This window comes from Charadrius vociferus, unplaced genomic scaffold (genome assembly GCF_000708025.1).
Source record: "Charadrius vociferus isolate BGI_N301 unplaced genomic scaffold, ASM70802v2 scaffold196, whole genome shotgun sequence".
NCBI lineage: Eukaryota > Metazoa > Chordata > Aves > Charadriiformes > Charadriidae > Charadrius > Charadrius vociferus.
This window is the reverse complement of record NW_009648953.1, coordinates 1617291-1631192: the sequence shown is the minus strand read 5'-3', so window position 1 is coordinate 1631192 and position 13902 is coordinate 1617291. Positions and strand designations below refer to the sequence as shown.

Below are 13902 nucleotides of genomic sequence, written 5' to 3'. Positions count from 1 at the left end.
ATCATTCAGACTATTCAAGTGACCTTAGAAAGAAAAAAAGCCTTCAGTTCCAAAGATTTGTATTCAACTCACTTCACCACTGTAGAAATAAAGATCATTGCTCTTTATGCTTATTGGAAAGCAGTTTTCAATCTGGAAAAAGCAAAATGCCACATCTTCTTCCAACTGCCACATCCAATACTTTGCTGGGACTGTACACATAAACACACCTACCATTTATTGCCTATTTCAAAGGATACAGAAAGAATCACACAGAAGACGCACAGGGAAGGAGAAGGAATTTCTTTAATTGATGGTAACATGATAAATAGCCTCTGACACATACCACACCTATTGAACAGCAGCTCCCAAGCCAGGTTTTAAAACATCCTCCTTCAACTATAAATAAAGCTTACCTTGAATACAGCAATGTTTGGGCCCAGCTTTGTTTTCCTGGGAGATATCAAAAAGCAGCATTTATTCTCTGCCAGCTTCCTAGATCTCTCACTAATGGAGTTTTTCACACACACAATAAATGGGACATAGTCATGCTCAATCTGCTCACTCCTTCTACCGACAGGATCCTAAAGAGGCAGAACTGTCCTGGCTGACCACTACCACCATCATCCAGGTTCGCAGCCCATGCAAGTCTTGCAGAGGTTTCATTCTCTAACAGCTGCGGGTAGGTCGGAAAAATGAAACTTTCTATCTATCCGTTCACATGCTGTAATTATACATCTCTTTCTCTGATGACACAGCCTCTGCCTGGCCGAATGAGCAGACAGATGACTAAATAGCAACTTGTCTCAAATTCAGCTTAGGAAAAAATAGGCATGATATTAATAAGGAGGGAAATATACTGAGGAATGAATGCCAGTGTTCTTACATTATTGTCATTTAAGGGCATCACACCAAAGGTCACAGAGATAATAAGTCTCAGTCATTTTCCATTTGTTACACAACATACGAATTGCCACAGTGTTAACAAATATCTTTCTCCGTTCCTGGTCAGCCAAGATACTGTATTATTTCCTCTTAGACAAGTACCTAACCCTTGGAATTCATTATTTCCATCACTTCTTGCAGCACTTTGTCCTTAGGGCTGAGCATAAATGCCACAAGGCAGCTGACTGGAGCATCAAATGCTTCATATGCCCGAGTCTGACTGCTTCCCGATAGAGCTTTTTTGCTGGAAGAGCATACAAAGCACATTTATATCATTTACGATCAAACATGTACACACACATTCATATATGCTGTCTTACAAGTGTCTCAAACCCCTTGCAGAACACAGGAAAAAAATGTGGATGTTGACTTTGTGGATATTGCTTGATACTTATATGCTGAAACGATAGGTATGCTAGAAACACCAACTGACCACAACAATAGAAGCTACCATGAAATAACTGCATTCCCACTTAAAATGATGACAACTGGAAAGCAGCTCTTGGAACAGAAAGGACATTGACAGAAACGTGGAAGGGCTTGTATGAAGGGATATACTACTGAAACCCTCTTTACTCCTAATAAACTGCTAAGATAGCACAGCTGAGCTATAGAAAGAGGAATGCCTCATCTCTCATCTGTACTTCAGTGTATTTTAAGTTTAGGAATTTTGCGTAAGTATAGATAGCAGCAGCTGAACCAAATCCATACTATTTCATAAACTAGGTGAGGTTTTTTTAAGACATTAAATTATTCTTTCCACTGTTCACCGTAAGTACAAAGAATATGCAGATGAAAAGAGAATATTGAAGGCTGGTAGCTTTGTATCGTTCTGAAAAAGACTAAGCTTTACGTGCATAATTAAAATCAGAAAAAGAAGAATGAAGTCCAACACCAAACGCTGAAGTAAAATAAGCCAAGGTTACTTTCTGCATGCAATCAAACAACCTTCACCTCTGTCCTCTGGACTGAAACACCGCACTCCACATTTTGATGAACGTCTTATCTTGGCGTTTTCTCCCGCCCAACAAACCCAAACAGCAAGAGCCAGAAAAGAAGAAAGCTGATGTGCACTGCTAAACTTACCCACAAACAGGTCCGTACTCCGTTATGAGTTTAGTGTGGTTTTCCCAAAAGCCCTGGATAAAAGAAAAATAACAAAGTATTTTAGAACAGTACTTGACAGAAACTCTATTACACAGTGTTGCTAACACTCACACCAAAGTTTTGAACCTCAACTAGAACAACCATGGTATTAACTCATAACCTCACCTTTCTCTCATTGTCCATCTATGACAATAGAGTCTAGACACGATGACTGAAAAAAAAAAAATCCCAACCCACCAAAAGACCTGGAAAGCCATGTTTTTATCAGGTTTTTACACTGCAAAATATGTTACCACTTCACGATTTTATTTTTTTTTAAACTAATTTCATGATTGAGGTCCTGACTCATAATTGTTTTCTGATATGTGTGTGGATGGAAAAACTGACAGAAATTAATAAGTATATGACTTAACTACACATAAGAGAAATACAGGGAACGTGGAGAGTTTGTCTTGTTTTGGTTTTAGTTACATTATTAAAAAAAACCCCAACCAACAAGAAACCCCAAATCTGCAAAGTTGGAGTTTAGCATGAGGCAGTCACCTGCAACAGCCTGCAGAATAGTATGCAGATTTATTTTAAAAAACTTTTAGAATTTTTACTGTGTGTTTCATTTTCATAATTGATGAAAATTGGTATCCATTTATATAAATAAACCTGCCACTATACTAAATTGTTAGTGTCCTAAATGAATTCAAATTGATTAATCTGAAAGAAGGTGTGCAAAATGTATCCCCGAAAATGAATATAAAAGAATCTGTTTTAACAAAACTGCGATATTTAAGAATCATACTGCATTGTGTTTGTAACTTGTCTATGGAAAAACAACACATTTGACTGCATTAATCTGCATTTATATTAATTCAAGAAAGACTATTGTGATCTATCTTCATTCTTCAGAGAAAACTCACTAACAAAGTAGAATACTTATGCCTCATATTGAATCTAACTTATTTTATATGACATACTACAGAATATTAGCTAGACAATATGAACTACTGCAAATGCATTAGCCATAGACATAAATAAACAAGACCGTGTAACGTGTGTGTGCTTTGGAAGCATTTTACCACACTAAGCAAAAGAAAATCTAGCAATCAACAGTAGTTAGCCTACTTATCACCCTTAGGTGCTAACTTATCACCCAAATTAACAAAGTGCTTGCCACGACCTACAGTCCTCCTCTTACAAAGCCCTTCAATTGTTTTTTATTCTTAATACAGTTGTGCTTTTTTATTTTTTTTTAATCCTAGACTTGCAATATGTTTATTCTACAGGACAATACGTCTCCAGGTTAAGGCAAGAACTTTAGGTTTTCCTTAAGCTACAAAAAGCTAAAGCACTGGATGGCATGTAAGAAAACACACAAAAGATAAAATTATGAAAGATGTGATTTAGATGATTGCCTGAAAAAAATATATATTCTTACCTGAAAAATACTTTACTACTAAGGTAAGCAGAAAGGTCTCATCCCTTAGCACACAAAAACTAAGGTGGACCAAGCCTTTGTCATACCACAAATACATACAGCTAACTCAAAAAGGCTTTTATCTGCAGACACCGAGGGAGGGGAAGAGGTACATACACATTCACCTCGACCTGCGTTTTGCTACGGCAATACTTCAGCAGTAGCAGGATTTCAGCCTGCAATTGCTATGATTTCAGCATCACAGAGGTGTGGGACTGCCTTCCCCCGCTGCTGCAAGGAGAAATCCTGGGACCAAATCCCACCACCAGCTCCCCAGCTCTATTCTCCAAGCAGCCATCTAAGACTGGGTGAAGCGGGCTGTGCCTGTGGCTGTGCTCTGACCGCCTTGCCTGGGAGAGGGACTCTGACCTGCCTAAACTCCGCTGACAGATTTACGGCCGCGCCAAGGCTCCAGCGCGACTCAGGGCACTGCTCGAGGTTCCTGGGCAGAGTCAAAGACAGGGTGCAAAGCCCTGCTGTATCACCACGCCATCGGCTGCACGGGGCAGGGGGACTTCCAGCCTTGTGAGACGATGCCAAGTCAGGTCTGCCCTCCAGCACGCTCTCCTCCTAGCCTGAGCCTTCAGCAAGGGCATCCCAAACTACAGCCTAAACCTCGCCTGCTAAGTTTTGCTTTGGATTGAGAGCGTGCACATAGGTATTGCACTTGCTATATCTACCAGCTGCATTCCAGCAAGCCAGCAGGATATTAACATTTACAAGAAGCCGAGGCTTTAAATGATTCAGTGAAAAAGCCTTCCAGAAAGCTGGCTTCTTGGAAATGCTGCTCCTGGCTCACTACAATAGAGGGGTCAGGCAGAACACATTTCAAATCAGGCCTGTTAACCAATAACTGGTTTTCCACCTCCAGGTCTCCTAAATGATTGCACTAGCTTAAGATTAACCACACTTAGTTTTTCTTCCCCAGACTGAGAAGTACAAGCCTACAGGATGGGGGCAGGGAAGAAGTTGAAAAGTATCTGGGAGAGATTGTGAGAAAGCATCCTTGGGAGTGGGGGAAAAAAATAAAAAGGCACTTGTTCTCTACACTCCAGAACACTTTCTTACATCCTGCAGCATTGCACACACGTACACACCACTGCCTGCCTCCGCCATCCACCCCTGGGACCCACTGCCCTCCTGGGACCCCCTCCACACGGGCATGGTGAGCACATGGGAGCAGGTCTCATCGGGATGCCTGGGAAAGATGAGCAAAGAGTGTGCGCAGAGTCCTGCAAGACTGCAGTGGCTGGAGCATGGTCAAGGCAGGGGGAACATGTGTGTGTGCATCCCTTACAAGCCGAGGCATGCCTCTCAGCTGGAGGGTGCTAGGGTCAAATGAAGGCACTTGTGTTCATCCTCAATAGCCATCAGGAAGACCAACCAACCTGTGATGGTCTCGGTACCCAGTGAGGGGATATGCCACATCCACACAGCTCTGCCAGTTTTGCAGCATCATCTGTGAACACGGCTTCCAGTAGACAGGTACCTTGAAAACATCCTCCTCCTCCTATGAGTCATGTCTGAAGCACAGCAAGCCTCATAAGTGCTTTTGGTAACTTATTTACACTAGCTGAGGTCGATCTGCTCCAAGGCTCATTATTGCAGGTTTGTCCAGGTTTATAATTGCAATTGTACTTAAAACATACAGGATAACTAAGCACCTGCCCACCAGCAGCAACTGTTTGACAAGAAAAGGGAGACAGACACCTCTCTGACTCAAGACCATCCAGAGGTTGAACACAAGGAGAGGAAGCGAACTCAGAAATGCTGTCTGCTGACACGTACCCAGTGGCTTAAACAGCCATAAGACAAAGCTATAGTGAAGCAATGTGAGGGGTAGGAAGGGAGTAAACAGGGAAAAATGGAAACACGATTCTAATTTTTTTAGGAAAACAGAAGGAAACTGAAAAGCAAAACAATGCATGGTATTATGAGATGGCACCATGTGCATCAGGAGGAACTGTAGCACATTAAACAGCCACTAGTAACAATGAAATGTAAAAACATAGTCAGTAATGCTGTTCCATGTCAGAAAAATCACTTTGCTTTTTCTTTGTTTGGAAGCTGCAGAATATGAATTGCCAACAACTCAGAAAAGGGTTGGGGCAGGGGGGACTTGCTGCGTGTGGCCCCTACAGTGAGGTACCAGCCTGATGACAGCCCATTATCAAACAAGATAATGCAGGAGTATGAAAAGCTTCTTTCCCTGAAGAAAGCATATTTTACAGCATCTGGTACACCATGGAAACAGCAGCTCAAGTGGGCTGACTGCTGCACACCCAGAAGGCTTCTTTGTTTACATGGCTGGCGGTTGCCTCCCTGCAGGGAATTTGCATTCTCCCCTTCCTCTGAGCACGTCTCATCAGCTGCATCTGTGGGTAGAACCACTTGCAAGGCCAAATCCCGCTCTCAGGGATACAGGTGCAACCCCTACGGAAGGGAACGAGATTTGGGTCTGCAGCAGTCAGAGCCAAGCCCGGCTGTTGCCAACCATCTATCTTGAGATACCGAACATTGAGACTTCAGCCTCAGCAGCACATACATGAAAGGGCTTCAGAAAGGACTCTGTTGGCTCAAGCATCCCCTTTCCTTTTTTCAATAGATTCTGCCACTGCAAGACAGATCCTTCAGCAACTTCCTCCTTGTTGCATATTCACCTTGCTAGTTCCTCACAGCAAGGAAAAATCTGCAGCAATGTCATCTTCCCTCCTTGCTGAAAACGGGTGTAGGCACTAAGCCAAAGTTTTCAGAAAGAGGCAGTACTACCACACATTTCAGTTTTGGGGCGTCTAACATGAGGCATATCCAACCTATTGTTATTAGTTGCTCAATACTTGCAGATCTCGCGGCTGCAAATGGGGACTTAAGTGACTTTAGGCTTAAGCTCAAGCTTAAAGTGACCCAGAGTGCATGGAGGATGCTTTGTAACATTCCGGCTTGTTGCAGCTGGAAAACAAATCGCATGGTTTATGAACTTAGCTATAGTCCTGAAGGGTCACTAGATAAAATGGTTTGAAGGGGACCACACAGTTGGGATCCAGCAGATGTGTGCTCCTGACAGTAGCTCAAAATTTGGACTCAAAAAGAGTGACTTGCAGAATGTATGAGGGTAGCCCTTGCAATTTGTAGTGTATCAAAAGCTACAAAATCTACTGAGCTGTGTGGAGGGCGATGTGGTACACCCATCAAAATCCATTACAAGTGCGAAACATTACCCATTCAAGACAGACAAAGGAAAAAAAAAAAAAAGGCTTTTTTTTGTGCCTCTTTCTGAAGACCATCACACATTACCTGATGTCAGACACCAAAACACCCTGGATTCAAACCTGTGACTCAGAAACCAAAGATGCCACATCCCATCACTAGTCCTATATATGTTCCACTCTCACTACCCTGTAGTCAGACATGATGTTCTGTTTCACTATGATATTAATAACCAAAGCATCATTCTTTGAGTGCACACCTCTTATCAGGAGACAGAAATCTATACAGTTATTTATGGTACATAATGACAATGAATTACATTTATGGATTGGATTTTTAGTATTCAATGGGCTTCACATGTCTTTTTTCCTTAGACCACCTGGAAAAAAAAAAAAACAACTGCTAATAACCTAGTACCCAAATTGATTTTTTTTTTTTAATACAGGATAACATTTAATTAAAGCAACCTTGTATCAGACTGCAGCCCACTTTGAAGGAATGACCCCAGACTGTACATCATCTCTAGTAATAATCCTGGTGAAAACACTAGGATGCCAGCAGACAAGAGGAGGAAAACAGCATGAGATTCTAAGCAGCCTGATTCCGAGCCATGTACATAGTTTGTTTCCTTTGATCGTTACCCTTAATGGCTGTCCTCTGTGTGTAATTTGTTTTAATTTATGTGTATGCCATTTCAGATTTTAAAAAACACATATAGCCCTTCCAAATTTATTAAAAGCAGCCTTCCTACCCTTAATAGTTATTAAGAGAGGTTAGTGTTATGTAATTAAGTTAATCCTCATCTGTAAAGGCTAATTAACCAAACACTAATTGAATCTGCATATGAAAATTTGGACAATGTGTTCTCATTACACAATTAAAAAAAATTACCTGAACTAAATACCAAACAAATTGTAATTTTTTCCTTCTACCTTTTCAGGTCTTTAATAAAAAACTAAGTGGGCAGGTTTATTTCTGTGTGCCGTATGAGCCCTTGCTGTCTGGAACAAGGAGTTGTCATATCAGCGTTCAGAGAAACTGGTCCTTCCCTGGAAGATGGTTGTTTTCCCTCTTGCATCAGCTCTCCCTTTCACTCTACCCTTACCCCGCGCCTTTCATCATCCTCTTCTCCTTCTGTTGTCCATCACCTGCCCTGGTCAGACAGGGCAGAGGGTCTCATGATCAAGTCATATCATCCAAAGGATCAGATGGCATGGAGATATCACCTTAATGGATCACATCACCCGAAAGGATCAGAAGATACAATAAAATTTACTCATGCCGATCCACCACCCCAACGCCTGCACGCAGCTAGCTTGAAGCCACCTGGGCAGTTTTGTCAGGGCACTACCCTTTCACCCCTGAAGATCACTTCCCAGTGAAGCCCTAAGGAGAACGCAGCCTCATCTCGCTCTCCTCTGCCTGGGTGTGCCTGCATTACAAAAGCAAGACATGCTTTGGACCCTTTTCAGCCTTTGCTTGAGACATTTACAGTTTAAAACAGTCAGGTTTCCAAGAGGGAATTAAGAAAAGCACATCATCCTTTCTGGTATGTGCTGTCTCTCCCCATTAACCAGGTTAATGGCTGATTCTAATAGGCTGGTAACTGAAGAGTCGGCGGGAGGGAGGGGAAGCCAAGCAAGTAAATACACAATTGCGAGCCTGACCTCAATAGCATGCCAGATTTCCCAGTGCACGGAACACACACAGTCCTCGGCTTTTCTCACAAACCCCACCATATGTTTTTAACATTTGAGTCGTAAGGACCAGCACTGCGTAAGTGGCATGGCTGGACGGAGCAGCTGCAACCAGTTAACGGTCCCTTCAGGCACCACTTCTGGCCCACCGGTTACAACCTGGCACCCTGCTTCATAGCAAATACCTAAAGGAAAGAGGGTCCGAGGAATGGGAGATGGGATACACTCTGTGTCATCTTTCTTTGGGAAGATGACACATTTTCTAGGTGAGGGAACAGTGGAAGATGTACACAGACTTCAGTAATGCACGTGGTCTGGTGGTAGGCAAACAGTCATCACGCCCAAAAGGATGGAGATCAGAATAAAAATTGAGAGACGGTAAACATGCAAGCTGTAGGGCAATGAGTATGGACTGAGTTGAAGAAAAAAGTATAGGCACGAAAGGAGGAAACGAATTTCTCAAGGGTCAGTCTTGAGACAAACCCCGTTCAATGTTTTGAGGACTAACTTTGGCACAAAAAAACAGACAGACTTTAGTGAAGTACACTCATGGTTCTGGGTTGAAAGACAGATCCTTTCCTCAGCAGGCAGAGAGATTGAGATTGCCATATCAGAAGAACTGGATGACCTAAAGAACCTGAACAACTGCAACAGAGGAGAGTCTTTAGTTGAAACCAAAGCTTCGTGCCCTTAGAGGGACTATGTTAACTCCAAGAATTTCTGCAGTAGTAGATTGTTTGAAAATGACAGAGAAGGGAAAAACCTGGATGGACACATCAACCACAGGATAATGATGAACAAGTATGATAGAAACTACAAATGTAGAGTATCTGGGATATGCTTTCTCTGGAATGCTGTGTGCAAATCTGATGAGCAACGTTCAAAAGGAATGAATTAAAAATGGAACGAGTGGAGAAAAGGGTTACAAGGATCCTCAGGGAACAGAAGGCCTGTCTTACAAGTAGTAATTAGGAGAGTTCATTTTAGCAAACCAAAGGTTCATTTTAGCAGACCAAAGGGAGGAGACATGCTTGCTGTCTATAAATGTACTGGGAGTAATCATCAGGGAGGGAAAAATATCTATTTAATATAAAGATCTACATTACTAAAAGATCAAATGAGTATAAACTGGCCATGGATAAATGTTGCTAGAAATTAGATGAAAGTTATTGACTATCAAAGTAGTGAGAGTTTAGAGCAGCTTCCCAGTCAGAATAGTAAGGGTAAGACCCTCAAGGAGGGTTTTGAGGCACAGGAGATAAGATGTGGAAACTTAAAAATAAAAATATGGAGCGTAGGATGAATAACCCAGCCCATCTACACCAGCCCCTCAGGGTGATACACAGCCACTTCCAGAATAAGAGAGACTCTTCTCGTGGAAAAGATTTACTGCACTTTCATCTGTACACGCTGCATTCACACTTCTAGTTGATTCACCTTAACTTTCCAAAGCATTCCCACATAGATATGGCTTCAGACGTTAATTTGGCATACTGCAATGATTCTCACTTTCTTTTTGTCTTTCTCTTTTCAGTCTCATTTCACTTTACAAACTTCATTTCCACAACATCTCTGGGACATAAGTGCCCATCTGTCTCAGGTGGGGAGTTCGAAGTACACAAGATTAAGCAATTTACCAAATGCCACACAAGAAGTCAATGGTAGAGCCAGTGACAATTTCCAGCTTTCTCAGTCCTCCTTCTTGGGATCTTACAAAACCATTCCTTCTCTGCCACAGAAACACAGACAGCATATGAGATAGGAATATCAACAAATTCGATCTATTTCCAAGCTTTCAGACATATCACACGCCTGAGGCTCTGGAGAAAGGCAAGAGAAAAAATCACCCTACATACACTGTTAACTCTGAAATGCTTTAAATAGAGGGACTTTTCTTCCTCACCCAACTGCTAGCTTAAGATTCAATTACTCTTATCATAATATGCATAGCTACAAATGTAATTAGTCATAAAATTATCCAGACCCTCAAATTATTCCAGCTGCTGTATTTGACTCCCCGATTCTTGCAATGATGAATTCTCCAGACTGATTACACTGGCTAAAATAATATTTCTTTTTATCTATTTGGAAGTTGCCTGACATTAGCTTAGACCTTGTTTATATCTGCTGCAGAGCTATAATTGCAACCTTACTATTTTTATTAGGACTATTGTCTAGATAACACTTAAATCTGCTAGGCCCTCATTTTACTTAATAGTAAATGTCACAGAAGACACCTAATCAGGCTTCTAGGAAGCTTTATCAAAACCAGAAAACATGTCATTATGAAGACATGTACAAAGAGAAATACAATTTGTGCAATGTGCGTTCATGAAAGACTCCATATGAGGTCTTACAGACTCACTGCAATTTCTGATCCTGTGATAAACATATATTTATAATAAGTCAAAAAACTAAAAAGAGAAAGGAATGATGGCTTATGTGTTTGGTTTTGTGGGGTTTTTTTGGGTTTGGGTTGTTTTTTTTTTTTGTGTGTGTGGTTGGGTTTTTTTTCACTAGAGCATATAATTTCCACTAAATCTCTTTTAAGTATCGTGGGCTGAACCAAAAGAAGTGTAGCCAACAGGTCGAGGGAGGTGATTCTGCCCCGCTGCTCTGTGGAGACCCCACCTGGAGTTACTGCGTCCAGCTCTGGAGCCCTCAGCACAGGAAACACATGGACCTGGTGGAGCGGGTCTAGGGGAAGGCCACAGAAACCATCAGAGGGCTGGAACACCTCTCCTATGAAGACAGGCTGAGAAAGTTTGGGTTGTTCAGCCTGGAGAAGAGAATGCTCTGGGGATACCTTATAGCAGTCTTCCAGTACTTAAAGGGGGCCTACAGGAAAGATGGGGAGGGACTTTTTACAAAGGGATGTCGTGATAGGATGAGGGGGAATGGCTTTAAACTGGAAGAGGGTAGATTTAGATTAGATACAAGGAAGAAGTTTTTTTACAATGAGGGTGGTGAAACACTGGCACAGGTTGCCCAGAAAGGTGGTAGATGCCCCATCCCTGGAAGCATTCAAGGTCAGGTTGGACAGGGCTGTGAGTGACCTGATCTAGTTGAAGATGTCCCTGGTCATTGCAAGGGTGTTGGACTAGATGACCTTTAAAGGTCCCTTCCAACCCAAACTATTCTATGAGTCTGTAAGTTGTCTTCTTTCCAAACTGAGTGTAATTCTCTCCTGCACAATCTCTTCTTGTATGTAATTCCACTGGATTGCTAACCATCTTTGTTGCCTTTCTTAATATTACGACATCCTCAAATTACAACAGGAAAATGGAGAATTACAGTGCTCTCTATAGGAGGGAATTCATTGTGCAATAGAAGACCATTGCAATGTGTTTTTTCACTGTGTGCTCAATGTCTCTCAGATGGATTAGCATATGCATTCAGCACATCTTACTAATGGTGAATGAATTTTATTAGTTTTCTTTGCTGGCCTCCCTTAAGGGAGGCAAAGCAGTAATTGCATAATTTAAAGAAATGGAAACAACTTATTGTAGGACAGACAGACATGCTAGCTAAATCTAAAGACGGCAAACATTTCAGGAGTACTCTGACAACACAGCCCTGCTATAGGGGGCAACAAATTGGCATTTGGAGAAATGAAGGTTGATTTGTTTCCCAAGAAAAGGAGACAGGGACTCTTTTTTTCTCCAAGGAGTTTCTCCACTTCTGAAAAACATCCCCCTCCTTCTCAGATCCATCAACAGCAGATTCCTTCATATTATGAAAATGTCGTTTTTAAAGATAAACGATATTAAACAATCCTATTGTGCAGTAGTCTCTCTTAGGTGCAATAGTGCTGACTTTGAAATAAGTACTAGAAAAATTACATGTTCACATGCAAACCTTGCACCTTCACCTACAGAATTAGGATGACAGTGTTTAAGCTTTTTTTTTTTCATTCCTTCTGATGCAAACTCTGGGCTATCTCATATTGCTTTAACTCACTAGTGCCTAAGCAGATACTATTTAGACAGGTGGGTATCAAGAAAAACCCCAGCTTTAGGAAGCAACATTACTCATTCAGTGGGCGATAACATCTTGGCCTCCTGAGAGACGCTGCCCTTGTGTAGTGCTAGGGGTCTCTACCATTGTTTATGAACTGACTATAGAATCAAAGCCACTTAATTATCTGTGACCACCAAGTTTGAAACTACGAAAGATGCATCTGAAAGAACTAAAGATTATCACAAATTCTAGCTCACAAATTTTGATCTTTTATCATGATGACACTAAACACAACACAGTGCTGAAATCAAAGCAGTACACTGCACGCAGAGTGCTCCATCAAGGGAAGAGACCTGGAAAGAGCATTACATGTGACAGACATTAATCATGCCACTTAATGCATTACTGAAAGATACGAGGACTATTTCTGTACTTTAACATAGCTGGACAAGCCCAGCTTCCTCTTGTCTAATTCCCACCTTGTATGGATACAGGCTCTCAAGCATGAAAGGAGAAAAATGTCCCTATAGATTGTACTGGCCTCTGATGCAGAACAGAGCATGCTGCTATCTGTAGCATGGACAAGCCAGGCATAGGCATGACAGGTCTCTTTTTACTAGCATCTATCACATGGCACCTCTGTAAAAGCCACAAGGTTAAGGGCAGACAAATCAACTTGACACGCACAAGCCTTGAGGTGAGCCCATACATTCAGCAGGGCACAAGGGGGCACGTGGCTGCTGAGCTGAAGCATCTTCACCCTAGCCATGTGAACAAACGCTCGGTGCTCTTCATCCTGCTCCCAGACCAACAGTCCACCAGGTTGGACAGACCTGCCCTAAACCACTATGGACACAAATGTGTTGTGAGATCCTATGCAGAACAGAATAGTTTCATCCCTTCGAGGATAAGACAAGCTACAGCCCCAATAGCCACGCTACACCAGGCGGTTGACCCTTTGCCTAGCTTAAAATAATTATTCTGACAAAATTTCCTTGTTTTCATAAAGTAAGTTACTCTTCACATTCTGTCCCAAAGCCAAACACTGTTTAGGACCCAAGCCACCCATGTGGCAGCTGGCAGGATCCAAGCATGGAAAACAGACGCTAGAAAGCCCTATCAGGCGTCCCTGGAACAAGGGATTAGGAAGACGACAGAAACACATAGTGCCAATCTCTGTGTGGGCTGAAGAGAGGATCACGGACAGCAGAAGGAGCCGAGAGAGCACAAGGAAACTAAGCGGGAGGCTGCAGTGGAATGAGAATTTGGGACAGTTCTAGGGATCAGCAAGGCCACTGGCCAGCACCCAGGGTGAGCACAGGCGCTGCCAAGCAAAAGCACAGTCATAGCTTCAACTGTGGCAGTTTCATAGAGAGAAGAGCTTGGTTTTGGAGGTGTGGATTGAATTGGCTCATGTCAGACATTCAGTTCTGTTTCTAGATCCCCCGTCAGGGCTGGATTCTGCAGGAGCATCAGAAAAAGCACCTCATCAATCCATCTGGGCTTTTTTTTTTTTTTTTAAATGAATGATGCTACACA

General features: G+C 42.2%; 1 protein-coding gene across 1 annotated transcript in view; it reads right to left on the bottom strand.

Annotated features, from left to right (window-relative positions):
• Positions 1-13902, bottom strand: part of TBXAS1 (thromboxane A synthase 1 (platelet)) — a 230284-nt gene that overhangs the window by 147969 nt on the left and 68413 nt on the right. Inside the window, exon 3 of the mRNA XM_009887407.1 lies at positions 2011-2063. Within this exon, the coding sequence (XP_009885709.1) occupies positions 2011-2063 (53 nt within the window). The remainder of the gene's footprint in view (positions 1-2010; positions 2064-13902) is intronic.